Genomic DNA, 20,216 nt, shown 5'->3' with positions numbered 1-20,216 from the left:
TGAAGTCCTTTTTGAATAATGATAATACTAATAATGGTTAAGGTTCATCTTTTCTGAATAATAATAGTAATAATAAATAAATTCCCTTTCTGAATAATAATAATATAATATAATTATAATAATAATAATAAATAAATAAAGATTAGGGTTCATCTGAATAATAATAATAATAATAATAATAATAATAATAATAATAATAATAATAATAATAATAATAATAATAATAATATATTTTTACCCAGTCCCTTTTCTGAATAATAAATGACTAATAATGATTAAGGGTCATCTTCTGAATAACTAATAATATCTTTTTACCCAGTGACACTGACTTCGTTATTCTTAAAATAATAATTATTCACATAACAGATACGATACTATTGACACTTCCAGTAACTAATAATAATAATAATAATAATAATAATAATAATAATAATAATAATAATAATAATAATAATAATAATACCACAACGTTTCACTCCCTCCAGCTGGAAAAATCAACGAACCTGACAGTCCGAGTGGAGAACCCTCACACAGGTGTGGTGAGCAAACGAGCAGGTAACAAAGAGGACCTGGGCATAGAGGAGCCGTCGACAGTCGGTTTCGATTCCTCTTTCCCTGTGCTGGTGGACCCCCTCGACCCATCCTCAGCGGCTTCGAGGGCTTCCATCTCACTGCCCCTTCAGGTAGAGTTGGGGGTTGTTGTTTTAGAGCGCTTTTTTATTTATTTTTTTTTTTATTATATTTTTTTTATTTTTTTTTTTATAGCTAACAGCCATCTAAATTTTTTTGGGTGGCGTGTTGCGTTTGGTAAACATTCGTGTATCCTTAATAAATGCTTGACGTTGCCAGTCATAATCAGGTGATTTCTTTTTGTCTTATACATTTTCGTTCGGGATGAATAATATTTTTCAATCCTTCAGCTAGTTTACTTTTATAGAGCATTCTGCACCATTAATTGCAAGATGAATCATCCTAAAGATGAATCATCTTAATTAATAGAAGACTACGGTGTGGGGAAGATGATTTTTTGTCTATAAATAATTTTCGTTCTGGGATGAATAATAATATTATTCATTCTTCATTTAGTTTACATTTATAGAACATTCGCCAAAATTAATTGCAACATAAATCATTCTAATTAAGAGAAGGCTACAGTGTAGGGCAGATGATTTTTTCTTGTAAATTTGCGTTCTGGGATGAATAACATAATTATTCATCCTTCAGCTGGTTTATATTTATAGAATATTCTCCAAGTAAATCATCCTAATTAAGGCTCCTCACTTTGCAGGGGGGCCGATCGTAAAAATATTTGCCAAAAATACACTAATCAAGACAGGCTAATGAAATTATCAGGCATTATTAGCACTATAATAATGCATATTCTCTGTGAGTTTTATCATCCTACAGGGAAAATAAATGATTTTATTAAAAAAAAAATGTGAAACTCAGTGACACAAGTAGTAAAGGATATTTGGTGATCGGTGAAAAACTACAGTCTTGAATTGAAATTCGGTCTCTAGGCATGTTGGTATATCCCCCTGGAACATGCACATAAAATATTATCAAAATAGAACAGTATATAAGCACGTATTAACAAAAAAATAGCAACAAGTTCAGCGAAAGCCTTGCCGATAAATGAGATAATAGCTAGGAAGAAATATTCAGAGAAAATTCAAACCTCGATTTAGGGACAAAACCTTTTGAGAGTTTGTTGTTATTATGTCACTTGATAGCCTAAAACATCTAAAAATTATATTATTTAGGACAATCAAAGAAATAACACCCCCCCTTCCCGAAAAAAACCAAACCAGAGAAAAAGCGATTTTTTCTGAGGACAAGAAACTTGAAAAATTAGTTTAGATACCCCTAAAGTTGTTTTCTGTGATGAAACTACTCTGAGAAAACGTAGTAAACGACATCGACCAATTTTTGAGAGATAAACTATAATATTTGCGATTTGCATATTTATCGGCGAGGCTTTCGCTGAAGTTGTTGCTCTTTTTTTTGTAATTACATGCTTATTTACTGTTCTATTTTGATAATACTTTATGTGCATGTTCCAGGTGGATATACCAACATTCTGTCAGACCGACTTTCTATTCAAGACTGTAGTTTTCTCACCGACCACCAGTGTCCCTTGTACAAGAGACACTGAATTTTACATTTTTTTTCATAAAATCATTTATTTTCCCTGTAGGATGATGAAACTCTCAGAGAATATGCGTTATTATAGTGCTAATAATACCTGAAAATTTCATTAGCCTGCCTTGATTAGTGTATTTTTGGCAAATATTTTTACGATCAGCACCCCTCCTAAGTGGAGACTACCCTTAAAAGAAGAGTACGGTGTAGGCAAATGATTTTTTCTCTTGTAAATTTTGTTTTGCAATGAATAATATGGTTATTTATCCTTCAGCTAGTTTACATTTATAGAATATTCTTCACCATTAATTGCAAGATAAATAATCCTAATTAAAGGAAGACTACGGTGTGGATGACTTTTTACTGATAAGGAATGAAATTAAATTCATTAGATAGATAAAAAAGGTAGCTGATTATTATACCGGTGTTAAGAAAACATTAGTGTCTTCGTCTAATGGAATTAAATTTATAAATTTCCAGTTGGTTTAAGAGAGAAACGATCTTTTTAAACCTATTTATGAAATAGTCCCCAATCTGCCATTCATAGAGAACATTAAATCATTTACCAGACGAGAATTGAAAAAAATCAAATTGAATGAGCATAATTTAGTGAGATGTCAGTACGCTCATTAACAGATTAACAATGGTAATGAATCTCTCTCTCTCTCTCTCTCTCTCTCTCTCTCTCTCTCTCTCTCTCTCTCTCTCTGTTGCACCCGACGTCACAAGATTAGACAGTTGAGGTTAATATTATGAAGCGCTGTTATCTGTCAATTGTCTAAAATTGTAGTTGTTCGCCTCTCTAAGTTCCCCATACCTCTCTCTCTCTCTCTCTCTCTCTCTCTCTCTCTCTCTCTGACGAAAATACAGTTAAGAAATGTGTAACTTATTCCCATGTACCGTAATTGTACCTAAAGCATTTTATGCCACCTTTGAAATGGCCAGCACGATAATGGACAATTAAATATGTCAGTTGTCTAAAATTCCAGGTATTTTTCTTTCGAAGTTTTCCATATATTTTATTTTATCATTTTTAATAACTATAGTGTAAGGACCCTTATGGACAAACTACCTAACGAATCATGAAGTATGATTGTCAGGGCAATACCTCGATGCAACATAAAAAAAAACCCTTAATCTCAAGTGTTTTTCGACTCGAAGTGTCCTTTTGCAAGCTTATGACTTCTCTCATGATTCCATGAAGTCATTAGGCAGTATAACTTCACAGCATTTTTGAGAACGACTAATTCAGGAGGCCTTTAATATAGAATCAAAGCTGCCGGACATCAAAGAAAGGCCATTAACGTAATTCATCAGGTTTCAAGAATTAGAGGCCCCGTAATTGGGTAATTGCTGCTCATTTGCTGACGCAGGATGATAACCACCGAATTGATCTCGTTTGGCGAGTGGTGTTTTTTTATGTACAGTTTAATAGAAATATGTTTTTATGATCTGGAAGGCTTGCTTTTTTTTTTTAATTTAAAGTTTAGCAGATTGATATTGTGAAAAGCTTTGGTTTTATGGCCTGGAAAGCTTGCTTTTTTCTTATTTAAGGTTTACCAGACTGACATTGTGAAAGGAATTGGTTTTTATGGTCTGGAAGGCTTGTTTTTTTAAATTTTTTTATAAAAAATTTACCAGATTAACATTGTAAAAAGATTTGGTTTTTATGATCTGGAAGGCTTGTTTTTTATTTAAACTTTACCATACCAGATTAACATTATAAAAAAAAAAAAAAAAAAAATTTTGTTTTATTGGTCTGGTAGGCTTGTTTTTTTTTCTTCTTTTTTGAAAATTTACCAGATTAACATTGTACGTAAAATGAAAAACTTTTAATGGTCTGGAATACTTGGTTTTTAATATAATGTTTATCAGGTTAACATTTTAAAAAGAAAAACTCTTAATGGTCTGGAATACGTGATTTTTTAATATAAAGTTTACCAGAATAGCATCGTAAAAAGAAATATTTTTACAGGCCTAGAGGGCTTGAATGTATTCGTTCAAGAAAGAGATAGAATGGCACTGAAAAGACTAAAGAATAAACGCTACAAAAAATTATTAATTCGTAGATACAAACGTATCAAAATATAAGTGACATCTCATTTAAACTGAAATCAAAACCCCTTTTGTCGATTTTCAATATACCAGATTTACTGGGTAATTTTTATCAATTGACGAAATAATACAAACACGTCTTGAAATATATTTCAAGGCCACATAGAATTTATCCCCTTTGTATAAATTGTGTGTAATATATATATATATATATATATATATATATATATATATATATATATTATATATATATATATATATATATATATATATATATATACATACATACATTACATACATATACACATATAAATGTGCTAGTGTATGTTTGTATCACATTTAAAGAAATGTGTTATTTTAAATGCTTTAGTATTTATTTCTTATGCTCTTAGGCAAAGTACCTCATCGCCCCAATCCGAATAATAACCACCATTAATGACATTCGATTCTTGAGGTAAAGGACAATTACAACACATATATCAGAACCAGAATTAATAGTGAAAAAATATAATATTATATATTATCTGACAATTCTATTATGAACGACCCTAGAATAGAAACGACCCCCAATGAAATGAAGGAATTAACTCTTACACTTTTTTTAAATGACAAAGTAAATTACGACATCTCATTTAAATGGTAATTGACGCCCTATTCTTGAAGCACAATATAAATTGCCCCATAAATAATGTGGATATTGGGAAGGCGGGGCTATGGAAATTCGGTCAGGTCTTATTTTATGAGATTTAATCTATTCCTGTTTGATTCCTAGTCCATGGGAAATTCCAGCGCTTTTAGTGGACAGATTCTTGATGCATTCACTGTTATTTAATTGGAGTTTTATGATTTGATATATGTACTGAAGAAACTCTTCCATATATACAGTAGGGCTGTGGAATTATGCGCAAAGAATTATGTTGATAAATGAGCAACGTAATAGAATATTACAATAAGTTTATGGAAATAAAGTATTCTATGAAGATGTAATTGTTAATGTAATTTCTTGAGTACTTCCAACGCTACTACATTACCAAAAGCAAATAAACAAACAAACAAACACATAAATAAATAAATATATAAATAAATAAACAGATTGAAAGTCAAATTATTTTGCGGGTATTAACGCTTGCAAAAAAAAATCAAGGATGAAAAATTAACTTACAATTACAGGTAGAACAGTACATGATTCAAAAATAGCGTTCTTGTAATGAAATATTGTACATATCACAAAAATAAGAGTAGATTAGGATTTTTTTAATTATGTCATTTTCTTTATAAAGAAAACAACCCAACAAAGACCAGCATTTTCTTTTAGTTTTAATATGTTTTTGAAATCTCGAAACAACTTTATAATTCTCTACTGTCGTTTGGTGTAGAACATTAAAAAAAATTATTAATCTATAACAATATTAGAATATTTATCTCAATTTCAAACTCCCCATGCGATACTGGTAACATCTAGAGCAGAAAAAAGTTCGAAGTTTTACGTACAGTTGTCCAAAGGAAAAGAAACTGGTTGATCTAACATAACATTAAAATATGTGTATCATTGTTTCAAACTCTTCCTACATGCTGGCAACCGCTCAACCCAACAATCAGGTAGTGGACGCGAACATGACTTCCCTAGTGACGCCGCGGCTCACCAGAGCTCCACACTGCGGCTCGCACGAGCCAGAGACGTGTACTCCTGCGTCATGTCTTAACGGGGGAAGGTGCATCAAGACTGTGAATGGTAACAGGTGAGATGTTATGTTAGTTCGTATGATGATTTTAGCTTTATTTGTTATTGAAAAAGAAACCCACAAATTCAATTTGTAACTTGTGGGTTTCTTTTTCAATCGTCAGAAGAAAACTGAAAGAAGTTTTTGTTTGGTTTATTTGTTATATTACTGTGTATGATAGTTTTAGCTTTCACTGTGCTGGTTTTGTATTTTGAAGAATGTATATAGTAGGCTTATGTTCTGTATGTGTGTGTGTGGATTCATAATTCCAAGACGAATTTAGCGTTTTAGTTTACTTAGTAGATTAGATACATATATAGATTCTGTTTTTAGTTTACTTAGCAAATTAGACCACAACAAGATTCTGATAATTTCGTTCTTAGAACTTGACAAGTTTCAGGAAAGATAGACATTATTTTGAAAAAATGCCATTACTTCACTGTACTACATTTTCAAAAGGCTACCAAATGACCTTCCATCAACTCCAGGTGTGTGTGCCCAGGTGGGTCCTGGGGTTACCAGTGCAAAGTCCTCACTCGAACCTTCAGAGGCTCAGGATTTGCGTGGATCCAGCCTCTGCCATCTTGCATACCCACCACAATATCCTTTCGAGTCCTCACGAGGAAGCAGGAAGCTCTCCTTCTCTACGCTGGTCCACTCGTTCACTTATTCTCAAAGCCCTCTTTCTACTCCTACGCCATTACTCGCTCTGCAGCTGGTTGAGGGCAAGGTGCAGATGGTGATAGATGGTGGAGCAGCGCCACTCAAGTTGCAGGTGGAGAGGAGTGTCAATGATGGGGAGTGGCATAGCATACATACGAGGCTCGATGATCAGGTTAGTTGAGGATTCCTGACTAGGAGACCTTCTTGAGGCAATGTCCTATGAGTGGTAATAACTGAGCAACAGCCTCTTGCAAACATCCACTTAAAATTCTGGCTGCCAAGTCAGTATAGGATTAGTCATGCTAATCACTAACAAACCTTTAATTTCTGATAGGGCGCCTCCCTCATGGTGGACCAATTAAGTGGAGAATTGGACGTCAACAACAACAACAACGTGAAGGACTCTCAGAGTGTTACTTGGGCACAGTGGAGAGATCCCAATGATTCAGAGTTGTGGTTCAGTGGCTCTCCTATTCAGATCGGGGGATTGGCCCATAGACGCCCCACCTCAGAAGACCATGGCTGGAAGGAGGCTCCCATCTCTCAGCCACTGGATGGATGCCTCTCGCACCTGGTTATAAATGGTCAGGTGAGGTAAGGGCTTTCTGCTTTAGGAATACCTAATACTAACGTCCCTAAACATAAGTGAAATCAGAGATGTTAGATTACTTTTGCAAATGCAATCTATTCCAAAGATCAGTAAGTTTCTGCATTGCTATTATATCAGGCAGAAAACTTCTAATCTAAAGAGAGTACTGAGGCAAGGGTTATTTTTGCAGATCCAATATCTTTCAACGATTATTAACTTTCTACATAGCTATTATATCAATTTGATACTTGACTTGCAGTTAGTGAGCTAAGAGCCAACCTTTGTGTGATGAATGTCTATCTCCCTCATTTTAACTTCTTCACTGTTATTATCGTGTGGGAAAACTTTATCCCAGTCTTTTGTAATCAGTTACTGAGCTGAGAGCTTAGCATTTCTTGATGAATGGTCTACTTTCCTATTTTAAGTTTTATGGCATTACATACAGTGGTAATAAATATCATTAACTACCACCTCTACTTAGGAGGCTGGGGAAAAGGACAAAGGGTAACTAGCTCTTAGTTCCATTACAGCTGATGGATTTGGGCGAACCTGCTCTGAGCAAAGACAGTGTGGCAGGGTGTCTGCCACAAGAGGCCTCTTGTTCCTATGGCTTGGGTGCTTGTGGAGTCAGAGGAACTTGCCTTGGGGGTCTAAGTACACCAGAGTGTCACTGTGATCCAGGATGGACTGGCCCTAAGTGTAACAGACGCACAGTCCCGGCTAGACTGGGGTCTAAGTCGTACGTGAAATTGGTCTTGTCGTTCACGCCTTCATCAAGAAGCGTCAGCGTCCAAGTACGAATAAGGACCAGGGGGGGAAAGTCTGGTCCTATCCTTCATTTAGGATCTAAAATTAACGCTGCTAGCTTTTCACTACGAGTGAGTAAATGTTTTTTGAGATTTTCCATGGCTCATAGTCAAGAAGAGACATTCAAAATAGTTAATACGCCCATAAGAAACTGTATCTTGCTTAATGAGTCTCTTATTAGTGATAGTAAGATAAAATGAAAGAATTTGCAAATGAGTTTCCAGGAAGTATTCTATGACAAGCAATTAGTCCATCTAATTACTTCAAGACATTGTCTATAGGAAGCAGTTATTCTATTTGATTATTTCAGGAATTATTTTAAAGCAATCAGTTATTCTACTTGTTTTCTCAGTTCCTCAATATTCCACATCATTTCTTTCCATGAAATAAATTCCAGTTACAGTCTGGAATCGCCTGTGCCTCTATGAGACATTCAGACATTCCCACGGAGTCAGTCTGCATAAGTGGACGTCCTCTCGGCGACGGATTGTGGCATACCCTCAGGGCAGAGTGCCAGGGCCGGAATATGATGATAAGTGTCGATGACGGAGACGGAATCAGGCAAAATACTTCCTTACCATCTCTTTCAAATCACCATCCGCTCGGTGAAGGATACCAACAAGAATTTGATGGTTTGAGCAGTCTGCCTCTGCCGTTTGTAATTGACCAGCTTAGTGGTGTTACAGTGGGAGAGGGCCCTGATCTTAGAGATGAAGGACTCAGACAAGATGGTGATGACTTGGAGGGAAGTAAGTTGTTTTAAATATTTTCAGATATTTTTCCCTTAAATAGTCTTTGTTCTTACGGTGCAACACATTTTCAGATACTTTTTCCGGAATGAATCGTCTGATTCTTAGAATTCTATACATTTTCATATATGTTTTCCCAAGATAAACAGTGATTCTTAGGATCCTATACATTTTCAGATATTTTCCCGAAAATAAATATGCTTTCTTCTTAACAGTACAGTACATTTTCAGATATTTTTTCCTCAGAATAAATAGTCTTTGATTTTAGCATCCCGTAAATTTTCAGACATTTTTCCCATGATAAGTTGTCTTTGTCCAACATATTTTCAGATATGTTTCCTCCAAAAAGTAGTCTTTGTTTTTACAAGTCCAATACATTTTCAGATGTATGAAAAATAGTATTTGTTTTATGGCCTAATATATTCGGACATATTTCCCAAAATAAAGTCTTTATTAGACTACTTGTTCAAGGAAAAATATCTGAAAAGTTATTGGAGTTTAAGAACAAATATTATTCTTACAGTCTAGCATATTTTCAGATTTTTCCCAAAATAAATAGACTTTGTCCCTATGAATCCAATACATTTTAAGATATATTTCTCAAAATAAATAGTCTTTGTTCTTATGAATCCTGTTTATTTCAAAATATTTTTCCCAAAGTAAATAAACTTTGTTCTTATGAATCCAATACATTTTATGACATTTTTCCCAAAATAGATAGACTTTGTTCCTGTGAATCCAATACATTTTCAGATATTTTCCCCAAAATAGATAGACTGTTCTTTTAAATCCAATATATTTTAAGATATTTTTCCAAAATAAAAAGACTTTTTATGAATCCAATACATTTTAGGACATTTCCCCCAAAATAGGCTTTGTTGGTAGGGTCCAATAGATTTCAAGATATTTTTCCCAAAATAAACAGACTTTCTTCTTATTGTCTAATTCCATTCAAGACATTTTCCAAAAAAATAAATGTTCTTCGGAATGAAGATATTTACTGGTCATTCCAGAGGGGCATTTGCTTAAACATTCCTATTTTAAATGCCGATCTTTCATTTAGACTTCGCTTCATTTGTCCGCAACAGCGTGTCTTGACGATCTTCGAATATCCGGCCGTCCGCTCCCTCTGGCACCGACGCTAAACAGAACGAGCTGGGCTGAGATACTAACTTTCAAAAGGATCGAGTCCGGTTGCAAATCCAGAGACGCCTGCCAAGATATTGCATGCGCCGCCCCTCTCTCTTGCAGCAACAATTGGGGAAGACCCATCTGCAGGTAAATTTGTTTTTTTAAGAATTCAGCTATAGAGTTTAAAATTGGAGGTTACCCAATCTGTACATACTCCTATTGAATTTATGGTCTGCAGTATATTCGTATATATATATATATATATATATATATATATATATATATATATATATATATATAGCATATATATATATATATATACTATATATATGTATAATATATTAATATATATATATAATAAATATATATATATATATATATATATATATATATAGATATATATATATATATATATATATATGGCATATATATATATATATATATATATATATATAAATATATATCATATATATATATATATATATATAATATATATGTATATATATATATATATATATATAGATAATATATATATACATATATCTGATAATAATATTCAGATATACTCTAAAAGATAAAAAAATCTATAAACACGAGTTTTTAATCATAATTTTTATCAGCACCAATCAAACAATTCAAGTCAACACATTCACAAAAAGCGCTGATTTATCAAATAACCTTTAGATCTTTGAAAAACTACCTTTGTTTGCATTCACAGAAATTTTTATTTTATCAATAACCTTTTAATCTAAATTATTCTATTTATATAAAACTGCCTTTGCTCATCAACGCCCTTGAATGTTCATTCGTTCACTCCGCCCAAAATCCCGCACCAGTTGTGGCGAGGGGCGCCACCTGTCGGGCCGAACTTGCGAGGACATCGACGAATGCCTGTGGGGACCCTGTCTTCATGGAGGCTCCTGCTACAACGCGAATCCAGGATTCCATTGCGTCTGCGGACCGAGTTACGCCGGGGAATATTGCCAGTGGAACAATCACCATTCCCAAGCGCACCCACTCGCCGCTCCGACAGCAATCGCTGCCGTAACTCTGTCCCTACTGCTCTTTGGTAATCATTTTTTTCTTTGGGGGGGGAGGGGGAAGGTTTTTGTCTCCTCTTTGTGTGAGTGTGATTTGCATAGTCCACTTAGCTTCACGAAGTTTTGTGCCCTCGCTTATGGCAAAGTCATTCCTGAAGCCAGATTTGCTTTTGGTGTGAATGCGGTTTTTTTTCAGCGCTTCAAATTTGCATTGTTATAAGAGCGAGTTTTTTATATGTATACAGAGGAAATAGTGTGGAAGCAAGCTGGGAATTTATGTGTGTGTGTGTGTGTGTGTGTGTGCTACGTATTGTTACGCTTTTTCATATATACAACATTTTTTAAAATCAATTTCGTATTTTACTTTTCTCATGTTCACAAAATGTTTGCTACGAATTTTTTAGCGTTTTCATATATATATATTATATATAATATATAATATATATATATATATATAATATATTATAAAGATATTATATATATAATTTAATTTTTTCATTAATTTCGTATTTTCTTACTTTTTATGTTCACAAAAACTAGATAAACAAAGTTATATTGTGACATGAATGTACATATGAGCACACAATTACTCTTTGTAGATCAGCATTTTTTTCATCAATTTTGTAGTTACTTATTTCTATGTTCACAAAAATTAGATAAAAGAATAAGTTATATTGTTACATGTATGTACATATGAACACACAATTTAGTCTTGTAGATAATCAATTTTCACATTCACTGAAGGTCCTGGTAGAAAAATAAAATTCTACATTATTACGTATTCACTTTTCGTATACATTACAGTTAATAAGAAAACCATTTGTAATATTATGAGACTTTTCACAACAAGTGATAATTAAAGATAATCTCTATTGCCACTGATAGAGAATAAAAAAAATGAATCCTTCATTGTTAAGCAATATAACGTCACATTAATATAAACAGAAATTAGAGACAAAAATTGATTTCTGTATTATTACGAATATATTTCATTTTTATTTATCTCTTGATCTCCTTCTTCCTTCAGTCTTTGTCGGAGTCTTCATCTCCTTCCGCCTAAGACGCCACTGGATGACGAAGAAACTGGCTCCAGAAGGCGAGGCATCTGCCACTGGAGACGAGGGCATTATCGGGCAGGAAGATGCCACGATCATTGAAGTCAAAGGGGGCACGGAGGAAGGAGGGGGAGGAGGAGGAGGGGGTGGAGGTGGGGTAGGGTATTCGTGCCCGGAGAAAGAAAAGCAAGTGGTCCTCGAAAGTCTCCATCTTCAGTTGCCTGGAATTCAGCAAACTGCGCCAAGTGAAGGTAAGAGAAACATTCAGGTATATTATATCTTGTAGATTGTTTATGTAGAATTTAGGTCAGTTGTATTAATACTGGTACCAAGATATGGCTTTAGAAGATGGAATATGATTGTTATTTATACACAATGAAAGTCAGGAGATAAATTGAGAATTCAGGTACATTATATCTTGTAGATTGTTTATGTAGAATTTTGGTCAGTTGTATTAAAACTGGTATCAAGATATGGCTTTCGAAGGTAGACTATGATTGTTATTTATGAAAAGATGAAGGTCAGGAGGTAAATTGAAAATTCAGAATGGCTTTAAAAGATAGAATATGATTGTTATTTATACACAATGAAGGTCAGGAGATAAATTGAGAATTCAGGTGCATTATGTTCTGTAGATTGTTTCTGTAGAATTTAGGCCAATTGTATTAAAACTGATATGAAGATGTGAACATAGAAAGGAAAATATGATTATTATTTAGACACAATGAAGGTGAGAGAAACGATATAATCAAAGTTCATGTACATTACGTCTTGTAGATTGGTTCTAGAATTTAGGTTAAGTTTATTAAAATTTTATATCAAGAACTAGGCATAGAATGGAAAATATGATTATTATTTATAAACAATGAAGATAAGTAAAACAATACTAGGGATTAGGGTCATTGTGACACGTAGAAAGCTTCTGTTGAATTTAGGTCGATATCTGGATAGGGACATAGTATGGAAAATAAGATTATCAGTTATAGATGGATGCATTGGGGAATTCTATAAATGCTAATGACAGTAGAGAGAGAGAGAGAGAGAGAGAGAGAGAGAGAGAGAGAGAGAGAGAGAGACCCAAACATATAACACCATCTTGATAAACTCACTGGCGATCGATAGATAAATAACTCTTTGAAAAAAAATTATCAAAACTAAGATGTTGTTTGAGATTAAGCTGGCCTTATGCAAGCACGGGCTCTTGCTCACAGAGCAACCCGTAGAGGTCAAAACTAAGATTGTGTCGTATGATCTCACAGTTCCGAGTTTAAAATTCGTTAACTTCACCTCATCTTTTACCTTCACCCTCCTTCTATCATCTCTTTGCAGACAAGGGCTCGAACTCAAATCTGGTCAGGCAGCCGCTGAGCCAAGAGTCGTTAGCGAAAGCAGCAGCCCACCTCTTGGAAGGGAGGTCACTGGATGACCCCGTGGCGGCCAAAGATGACCTCCGTGCTTATGCTTACGAAGGGGAGGGGTCGTCAGCAGGCTCGCTCTCGTCTGCTCTGTCAGGTAATGATGATTGTTTTGTGATTTTCTTCATTTTTTTAAACAGATTTTTGGTTACGTTATCAGGTTTATGTGCATCGTATTTTGTCCTGCGTTTCTTCATTATTTTTAAGTATTTAAGTTATGTTAAGAGGTTCACATGCGTCGTTTTGAAACTGCGTTATTCCTTTGTGAATTAAAAGTACTTTTCTTTCTCCCTTCACTTAATGATAATACTAGCTGTTCTTTCAGTTGTCTGTAAAAGAAAACTATTGAGATGGCTATTTTGTCTGACTGGCCGCACTTTTTCTGCCCGTCCTCGTATCTTAAAACCTACTGAGGCTAGAGGGCTGCAAACTGGTACGTTGATCATCCACCTCCCAATCATCAAACATACCAAATTACAGCCCTCTAGCATCATTAGTTTTTATTTTATTTGAGGTTTAAGTTAGCTATGATCATACGTCTGGCTTCGCTATAAGTGCCAACGTCATAGGCTACTACCCGGCCATGGGTGACAGTTTCATGACCCATGGCTAAGAGTATCATGGCCCATGGCTGAGAGTTTCATAAACTATGGCTAAGAGTTTCATGACCTGCGGTTGAGAGTTCATGGGCCGTGACTGAGAGTTTCATAGAGCATTATACGTTGTACAGAAAACGTGAGTTCTTGGGCGCATTTTTTACTTTTTTTATTTATTCTATATATATATATATATATATATATCTATATATATATATATATATATATATATATATATATATATATATATATATATATATATATATATATATATATATATATATATATATATATATATATATATATATATATATATATATATATATATATATATATATATATATATATATAGTTATAACAGAATCACGAAAGTTAGGAACGTGATAAATCCATAAATAAAGATAAATGCCACGAATGGAAAAATAAACGAAGGAGTCTGCGAGATCTTTCGGCTGCTTCAGTAAAGGGCATTTTCAGCCGAAAGATCTCGCAGACTCCTTCGTTTATTTTTCCTTCGTGGCATTTATCTCTCTCTCTCTCTCTCTCTCTCTCTCTCTCTCTCTATATATATATATATATATATATATATATATATATATATATATATATATATATATATATATATATATATATATATATATCTTACATATACTGCCCAAATTTAACTCGATCAATCATGACAGAATCCTGTGTAGATAAATTTGTTTCCTAACAATTGAAATCTTGGGTCTTGAATTTAAGTCTTTTAAAATTGTCCTTTATTTTTTCATAACCCCACTTTTTTTAATCTAAACATTAAAACACATCGTTTTGTTCCTCTTTTGAGAATTTTATGACGCTGTCATTTCAAACTAAAAGTATAATGCTAATTCGTTATACGAATTCATTATATGGTCGTTATTATGTAACTGGTGTTTCTGTGACATTGTATTTAATCTTTTCTCTGAAAGTCCGCTTTGTCAGCAATTTATTTTTTCTATTTTCTGATTTTTTTATTTTCTTATTTTATTTATTTATTTTTTGAAATGTACGAGAAGCACACAAGACTAAGGTGAATAGTTTGCCTTCCTAACTGTGTATATTTGACTAATTTTTCTATGTAGATCATACATCAATGAAAATATTTTTAGAATATTTGTATTTTGAATAAGTATATGTGACAGTCTGGCTGCATAATGGACAAGTATATATAAAACAGTTTTTCGTCCCTTCCTGACTGGAAACTGTAATTGGTAAGTTTTCTTCATTAAGGTTAGATAAATCTTGCTTTGTTCTGGAAAGCCATTTTTTTTAGTGTTATAAACAAATTAGATAGTATATATGATAACAATATTTGTTCGAATGTAGACAAATGCGGAGAATGGTATAATGAACATACCAAAAAAAAAAAAAAAAAATTCCAAATGTGGTAATTTTTCTTGTATACTAATCAGTTGCTTGCCAATAGGCAGCATTTAAACACAGCATACAACGTGATGTAGCAGCTAAGAGTGCAGTCTTAGCCATGTCAATTTTTTCAAACCCCCCTGTGTTAATTATGTCCAAACTAACCAGTGTCAGTTTTTTCAAACTCCCCAATGTCTATTTTTCCAAACTAACCTCTGTGTCTTTTTTTTTTCAAAATCCCCTGTGCATTTTTTTCAAATTCCCTGTGTCATTGTTTCAAACAACACCCCCCTTACAATTTGGTCAACCCCCCCCCCCACCCCGCCCCTGTGTCAATCTTTCAACTCCTTAATGTCAGATTTTTCTCAAACTTCCCAGTATCAATTTTTTTCAAACTCCAGATTGACTGAGATCCCAACAACTAAAAATCTATTTTTAATATTAAAAGACAAACTGCTTAGTGCCGAGTAGAATGATTGGTAAACAGAGCAAATTAATCCTACTTTCAATATTTATCTGTCTATTGCCTAAAATAACAGCGAATTTATTTACGCCTTTCGTGTCCTGACCTCCCAGCGCCTGAGAGTCGAACCAGGCGGAAGAGTTTCTCGCATTCTCCACGTCCCCAGCTGGGTTCCAGCATTCCTGGAACGTCATGGATCTCCTGAAAAATCTTCCAGAAGCCACGAACTCTCCCTCGCCCAAACTGGTCGACCAGAAGAAGCAGCAAAAAGCCTGTCCGTTGAACCAGGAAAGTAGTAAAACTGCGGCGGACTCGAGTCCCGTAAAAATTTCTCAGCAGTCAATAGACGTTTTACAAGAAAAGTTCAGTAGTGTAACGACAGCAAAAACTTAGGGATGGATAAAAATAAAAAGAAAATATAAAAAAGAAAAAAAAACAAGTGATCGCGGACGGTAAATTTTTTTGTGTTGGAGACTGTGGTGATAAAAGTATTCCTGGATTAGGTTTTTTTCTCGTTTATTATCGGTTTTTGTTTTGCTAAGATGCGTCACGAAAAAAACTATATATTCCTGATAATGTAAACGTCGTCATTTCTTACGTAACCTAACCTAGCTAGATGTGTGGTTGTCTACATTTAACTGTTATGAATACATACATGTGCTGTTCAGTCACACACACACACACTATATATATATATATATATATATATATATATATATATATATATATATATATATATATATATATATATATTATATTATATTATATGAAGGTAAAAGGCCCATAAATAACAATGTTCAAGTAGTGTTTTATAGGCCTTTTATCCTTGTATTATAATATATATATATAATATTTATATATATATATTATAGTATATATATAGTATATTTATATATCATATATATATATAACATACATATATATATATATATATAAATATATATATATATCTATATTATATATATATATATATATATATTATATATATAAATATATATACATATATATATATATATATATATATATATATATATATATATATATATATATATATATATATATATATATATATATATATATATATAGACACGAAATGTGTGTAGAAACAAGTGCTTGGTTTGCAGAATAATAATAAAATTCCAAGGACATACAAAGGAGAATTTTAAGATGGCAATGAATAAAATCAATAGAAAAATGAAACATTTTAACTTCAAAGAAACTAAATTTCAGACTATTTCACATTTTCGAGATTGAAAAAAATGGTGTTAACACAATTCAAAACTACTGATATACATTACCTTAGCATCTGTTGGTTTAAATCTATTGTATTTGAATAACCTAAGCACGTGCCGATCTATGTATGTATTTACGTTTTGCATGCATGTATGCATGTGTGTATAAATGGCAATCAATGTACGTGAATGGAACTTTGAAGCGGATTCAACTAATTACGATACATGTGTATCCAACAGATATTTTTCCAAGTTTATATGATCTTAGTGACAGCTCATGAAACCGTAGTTTTTGTTGTCGGAATACGACTTCTTTTCTGCATTGTTTTCGTGTTAATTTCCTTACGTACGTGACATTATGTAACCCTAGATATTTTATACATTTATAGAATATCTAAAATAAAAGTTTTTCAACGGATGACGTCTTTGTTTTTACCGAATTCCTTGTTCCTTTGATTCTGCTTTGCCATTGCACGTTGATTTGAATTTTTTTTTCAAAGATGGAAATATGATGTTAATTTATCATCTCTACTCCGATTAGAACCTACAATGTTATTGGAAATTTCCGAAAATGTTCTACGATACGTTGGGTCTCTCTCTCTCTCTCTCTCTCTCTCTCTCTCTCTCTCTCTCTCTCTCTCTCCGGGTTCTTCATCAGGAATATATGCCTGCTAATTATGGCAAGGTTAAAGTATTTTAAGAAAAATATGGCTGAGTGGCGAGCGTAGTTACTCAATTATGAAGAAAATATTACTTTCTTAAGCCTCCTTCGGCCAGGAAAAGTACTAAGCCAACATGCCTGGATTTGCATTAGCCGGAGAGAGAGAGAGAGAGAGAGAGAGAGAGAGGGGCTCTTGGAACGAGAAAGGTTCCTCTTCGAAAGGCAACGTCATTCCCAAAGAGAGAGAGAGAGAGAGAGAGAGAGAGAGAGAGAGAGAGAGAGAGAGAGAGAGAGAGAGAGAGAGGCCAGAGTTAAAGGATTGTGGAACGGGAGAGGTTATTCGTCCAAAGGTAATGATACTTATATCTATAGAGAGAGAGGGAGACAGAGATTCAGACAGACACACAGACAGGTGAACAGAGAGAGAGAATCAGACAGGTAGACAGAGAGTGAGAGAGAATCAGACAGACACAGGCAGGTAAACAGAGAGAGAGAGAGAATCAGACAAACCCACAGACAGGTAAACAGAGAGACAGAGAATCAGACAGACACAGACAGGGTGCAGTTACAGGAGAGAGAGAGAGAATCAGACAAACCCACAGACAGGTAAACAGAGAGACAGAGAATCAGACAGACACACAGACATGTAAACAGAAAGAGAGAGAGAATCAGACTAGTAAACAGAGAGAGCGAAAATTAGACAGACGTACAGACAGTCAAACAGAAACAGAGAGAGAGAGAGAGAGAGAGAGAGAGAGAGAGAGAGAGAGAGAGAGAGAGAGATAGACTTGTGGAGCACGGAAGATTAAATCCTCGAACGATGATATTAATCATACCCGAAAAGAGAGACAGGCAGACAGAGAGAGAGAGAAAATCAAAGACTAGTGGAACGAAAGAGGTTAATCGTTGAAAGGTAATGCCACTTATTCTCGCAGAGATAGAGAGATAGAGTTATACCCAGAGGAAATGAGCATAATTAGGACCCTCGTATACTCATTTCACCATTACGCCCAGTGAAATGTTGAGCGTTGAAGGGCACGGGCTGCAAAGGTTCTCTGGGGAGTTTTTAATTCCGTCATGCCCACGTTCGTCATTTTTGATGGCTGCGATGATATATGATGCTTTATTTTGCTTTACAAAACTCGCGTCCAGGCTAAAGAGCCGGATGTGGGAAAAGGTATTGTTGTTGAGTTATTCGTATGCTTTCATTGGTGTCTTTTTGTCATATTTAAGTGCTATACATATACATAGACACACATATACATATACATATATATTTATATGAGTGTATGTGCATATGCGTATATCTATACAATCTAAATTCTATGTTAATATAGAGACCTATTACAAAAAAAATTCATATTAAAATAATGAGTTAAACTCCAGTGAATAAGAGATTCTATGTTCTAAGGGGTCAACAATAATAAGAATGTTAAAAGTTCTTGTATATAATTTATTAAGACTTCATAAAAGCTTTCGAACCCTTCCCTAGGTTCATCTTCAGTTTAAATTTGGACTGAAGATGAACCCAGAGAAGGGTTCGAAAGCTTTTCTAGTATTTATAAATTATGCACGAACTTTTAACATTCTTATTATTGTGGACCCCTTAGAACGTTGTATATACTCTCGGGATAGAGAGTTTTTAAAAGGTAAATAAATAAATAAAAGAGGTTCTATGTTACCACAGTGATTTATTTTCCTAACAGCATAAGTCAAATTGTGGACCCATTTGCTTCTACTGATCAAAGGATGCGATGACCCTATGAAATGACATCCCATTTGACCTCACAAAATGAATGGCCAACACACCAGACTCAGTCCATTTAAGTAGAGATTTTTCATTTGGCAAAGCAGATAACAGCCCCCCCCCGGCACCCATAAAAAATAAATAAATAATAAATCCATTGCTTTGCCGAGGCACAGTCATTCATACACCACCGTACGTCAGTCATTTAGTAATTGAGAAAGAAATGGATGAAATGTGATCTTCCCTTCGACTTTTCTCATACTTTTTTCCGTTATTTATTTTTTATTTACTTATTTATTTATTTTCAGCTCTGCTCTCTCCTACCTCCAGCGTATCCATTAGTAATTGAGAAATAAATGGATGAAATATAATTTTCCCTTCGACTTTTCTCGCACGTCTTATCGTTATTTCTTCATTTATCTATTTATCTTGTCTATCTTTAGCCCTGTTCTCTTCTCACCTCCCCCTTCCCCTCCCTCCTCCCCGCCTTTACTGACTGCTGCGTTGCCAAGGTTAGCTGAAAGCGCTATTCAGCTCCTTTCAGTTAAGCTTTGACAGTGGGTGACGGAAGCAGTGTAGAGCTATTAGTGGTATATACCTGGGTATTCTCCAGAAGCTTGTTAGTCCATTAAATAACTTTTTCAAAGGGTATTCGTAAGATTATGTTATGCTTAGGAATCATAGTAAATATGAATTAAGAGTTGTTAGGAACTCGCTTATTCCAATCACTTGTTGATTCGGTTCACTTTCAAATGATGCGTTTA

At 34.0% G+C, this 20,216-nt stretch overlaps 2 protein-coding genes across 2 annotated transcripts in view; both read left to right on the top strand.

The window, feature by feature from the left end:
- The window catches only part of LOC135221359 (neural-cadherin-like), a 31,838-nt gene extending 17,998 nt beyond the window's left edge, over positions 1-13,840 (top strand). Inside the window, 11 exon segments of the mRNA XM_064259160.1 lie at positions 486-683; positions 5,797-5,936; positions 6,407-6,574; positions 6,576-6,753; positions 6,916-7,170; positions 7,701-8,048; positions 8,375-8,726; positions 9,815-10,004; positions 10,694-10,926; positions 11,925-12,203; positions 13,282-13,840. Coding sequence (XP_064115230.1) covers positions 486-683; positions 5,797-5,936; positions 6,407-6,574; positions 6,576-6,753; positions 6,916-7,170; positions 7,701-8,048; positions 8,375-8,726; positions 9,815-10,004; positions 10,694-10,926; positions 11,925-12,203; positions 13,282-13,640 — 2,700 coding nt within the window. The 3' untranslated portion in view covers positions 13,641-13,840.
- Positions 13,841-16,004: 2,164 nt separating this feature from the next.
- Positions 16,005-20,216, top strand: part of LOC135221358 (neural-cadherin-like) — a 23,111-nt gene continuing 18,899 nt past the window's right edge. Inside the window, 1 exon segment of the mRNA XM_064259159.1 lies at positions 16,005-16,133. Within this exon segment, the coding sequence (XP_064115229.1) occupies positions 16,005-16,133 (129 nt within the window).

The sequence above is a fragment of the Macrobrachium nipponense genome, chromosome 2 (genome assembly GCF_015104395.2).
Source record: "Macrobrachium nipponense isolate FS-2020 chromosome 2, ASM1510439v2, whole genome shotgun sequence".
In the NCBI taxonomy this organism is placed as follows: domain Eukaryota; kingdom Metazoa; phylum Arthropoda; class Malacostraca; order Decapoda; family Palaemonidae; genus Macrobrachium; species Macrobrachium nipponense.
Note: the sequence above shows the minus strand (reverse complement) of the source record. Positions and strands in the feature narration are given on the sequence as shown.